Source organism: Nycticebus coucang, chromosome 2 (assembly GCF_027406575.1).
Source record: "Nycticebus coucang isolate mNycCou1 chromosome 2, mNycCou1.pri, whole genome shotgun sequence".
NCBI lineage: Eukaryota > Metazoa > Chordata > Mammalia > Primates > Lorisidae > Nycticebus > Nycticebus coucang.
In genome coordinates this window covers 6,994,329-6,996,208 of record NC_069781.1, presented here as the reverse complement: position 1 = coordinate 6,996,208, position 1,880 = coordinate 6,994,329, and the positions used below count along the sequence as shown (strand labels likewise).

At 42.5% G+C, this 1,880-nt stretch overlaps 1 protein-coding gene across 1 annotated transcript; it reads left to right on the top strand.

The window, feature by feature from the left end:
* Positions 1-320: 320 nt before the first annotated feature.
* LOC128564062 (ribosome production factor 1-like) lies at positions 321-1,579 on the top strand. Its single transcript, XM_053559711.1, has one exon. It carries the CDS (start codon positions 335-337, stop codon positions 1,382-1,384), a length of 1,050 nt encoding a protein of 349 aa, XP_053415686.1. The 5' UTR covers positions 321-334; the 3' UTR covers positions 1,385-1,579.
* Positions 1,580-1,880: the final 301 nt, after the last annotated feature.

Genomic DNA, 1,880 nt, shown 5'->3' with positions numbered 1-1,880 from the left:
CAGCCACTGACCACTTGTTTCCTACTCCATGGAACAGCCTCAAAATTGGACCAACAGCATAGTGTTGAGGTGGGAATGGAGGGAAGTAATATAAATACCAAGCACCGAGAATATTATATGCACTCAGTCCATACTGTTTCTAAAGATGAGAACAATGGACATGTTGAACCTTTACCATAAAGCCGGGCGCAGTGGCTCGTGCCTGTAATCCTAGCACTCTGGGAGGCCGAGGCAGGTGGATTGCTTGAGCTCAGGGTTTCAAGACCAGCCTGAGCACGAGTGAGACCCTGTCACTACTAAAAATAGAAAAATCGAGACGCCAGGAGCCAAGACCATGGCGAAGTCCGGGGATAAGAGCAGTGGCAACGGGAAGAAAAGCCTGAAACGGAAAGTCGCTACTGAGGAACCTCAGGAGGCTGCAGTCGCGGAGGATGGGGCGACAGAAAGCGGGGTCCAACCCGCGAAAGCGGCTGCCTTTCCCCCAGGCTTCAGCATTTCAGAGATCAAGAATAAACAGCGGCGACATTTAATGTTCACGCGGTGGAAACAGCAGCAGCGGAAGGAAAAGTTGGCAGCTAAAAAAAGACTTAAAAAAGAGAGAGAGGCTCTTGGTGATAAGGCTCCACCAAAGCCTATACCAAAGACCATTGACAACCAGCGAGTGTATGATGAAACCACAGTAGACCCTAATGATGAAGAGGTTGCTTATGATGAAGCTACAGATGAATTTGCTTCTTACTTCAACAGGCAGACTTCTCCCAAGATTCTGATCACAACATCAGATAGGCCTCATGGGAGAACAGTACGACTCTGTGAACAGCTCTCCACAGTGATACCAAACTCCCATGTTTATTACAGAAGAGGACTGGCTCTGAAAAAAATTATTCCACAGTGCATCGCAAGAGATTTCACAGATCTGATTGTTATTAATGAAGATCGTAAAACTCCGAACGGACTTATTTTGAGTCACTTGCCAAATGGTCCAACTGCTCACTTTAAAATGAGCAGTGTTCGTCTTCGTAAGGAAATTAAGAGAAGAGGCAAGGACCCTACAGAACACATACCTGAGATAATTCTGAATAATTTTACAACACGGTTGGGTCATTCAGTTGGACGAATGTTTGCATCTCTCTTTCCTCATGATCCTCAATTTATGGGAAGGCAGGTTGCCACATTCCATAATCAGCGAGATTATATCTTCTTTAGATTTCACAGGTACATATTCAAGAGTGAAAAGAAAGTAGGAATTCAAGAACTTGGACCACGTTTTACCTTAAAATTAAGATCTCTTCAGAAAGGAACCTTTGATTCTAAATATGCAGAATATGAATGGGTCCATAAGCCCCGAGAAATGGATACAAGTAGAAGAAAATTCCATTTATAAAGCCGAAGTAACAGAATTAGACTTTGCTGAACAGATCAATTTTAAAGTTGGTAAAATATTTGTGACAGAACACTCTTTTCAAAATGGTATTTACTGATTTCATAAATCATCTTTCGTGTCTGGACAAATTGCTAAATAATAGTATATTTATATATCAAACACAAATAAAAGTCACTTGGTGACATGTTAGATTTCCTAAAAAAAAAAAATAAAAAATAAAAAAAATAAAATAAAATAAAAATAGAAAAATCAGCCAGGCATGGTGGTGGGCACAGCAACCTCAAACTCTTGGGCTTAAGCGATTCTCTTGCCTCAACCTCTCAAATAGGTGGGACTACAGGTGCCCGCCACAACACCCAGCTATTTTTTGGTTGTAGTTGTCATTGTTGTTTGGCAGCCCCAGGCTGGATTTGAACTCGCCAGCTCCAGTGTTTGGGGCTGGTGCCCTAGCCGCTGAGCTACAGGCGCTGAGCCACTTTAACGTCTTTTTAATAAA

Excerpts from the sequence above, each read along its gene's own strand:
- LOC128564062 (XM_053559711.1), top strand. The coding sequence starts at position 335 with ATGGCGAAGTCCGGGGATAAGAGCAGTGGCAACGGGAAGAAAAGCCTG.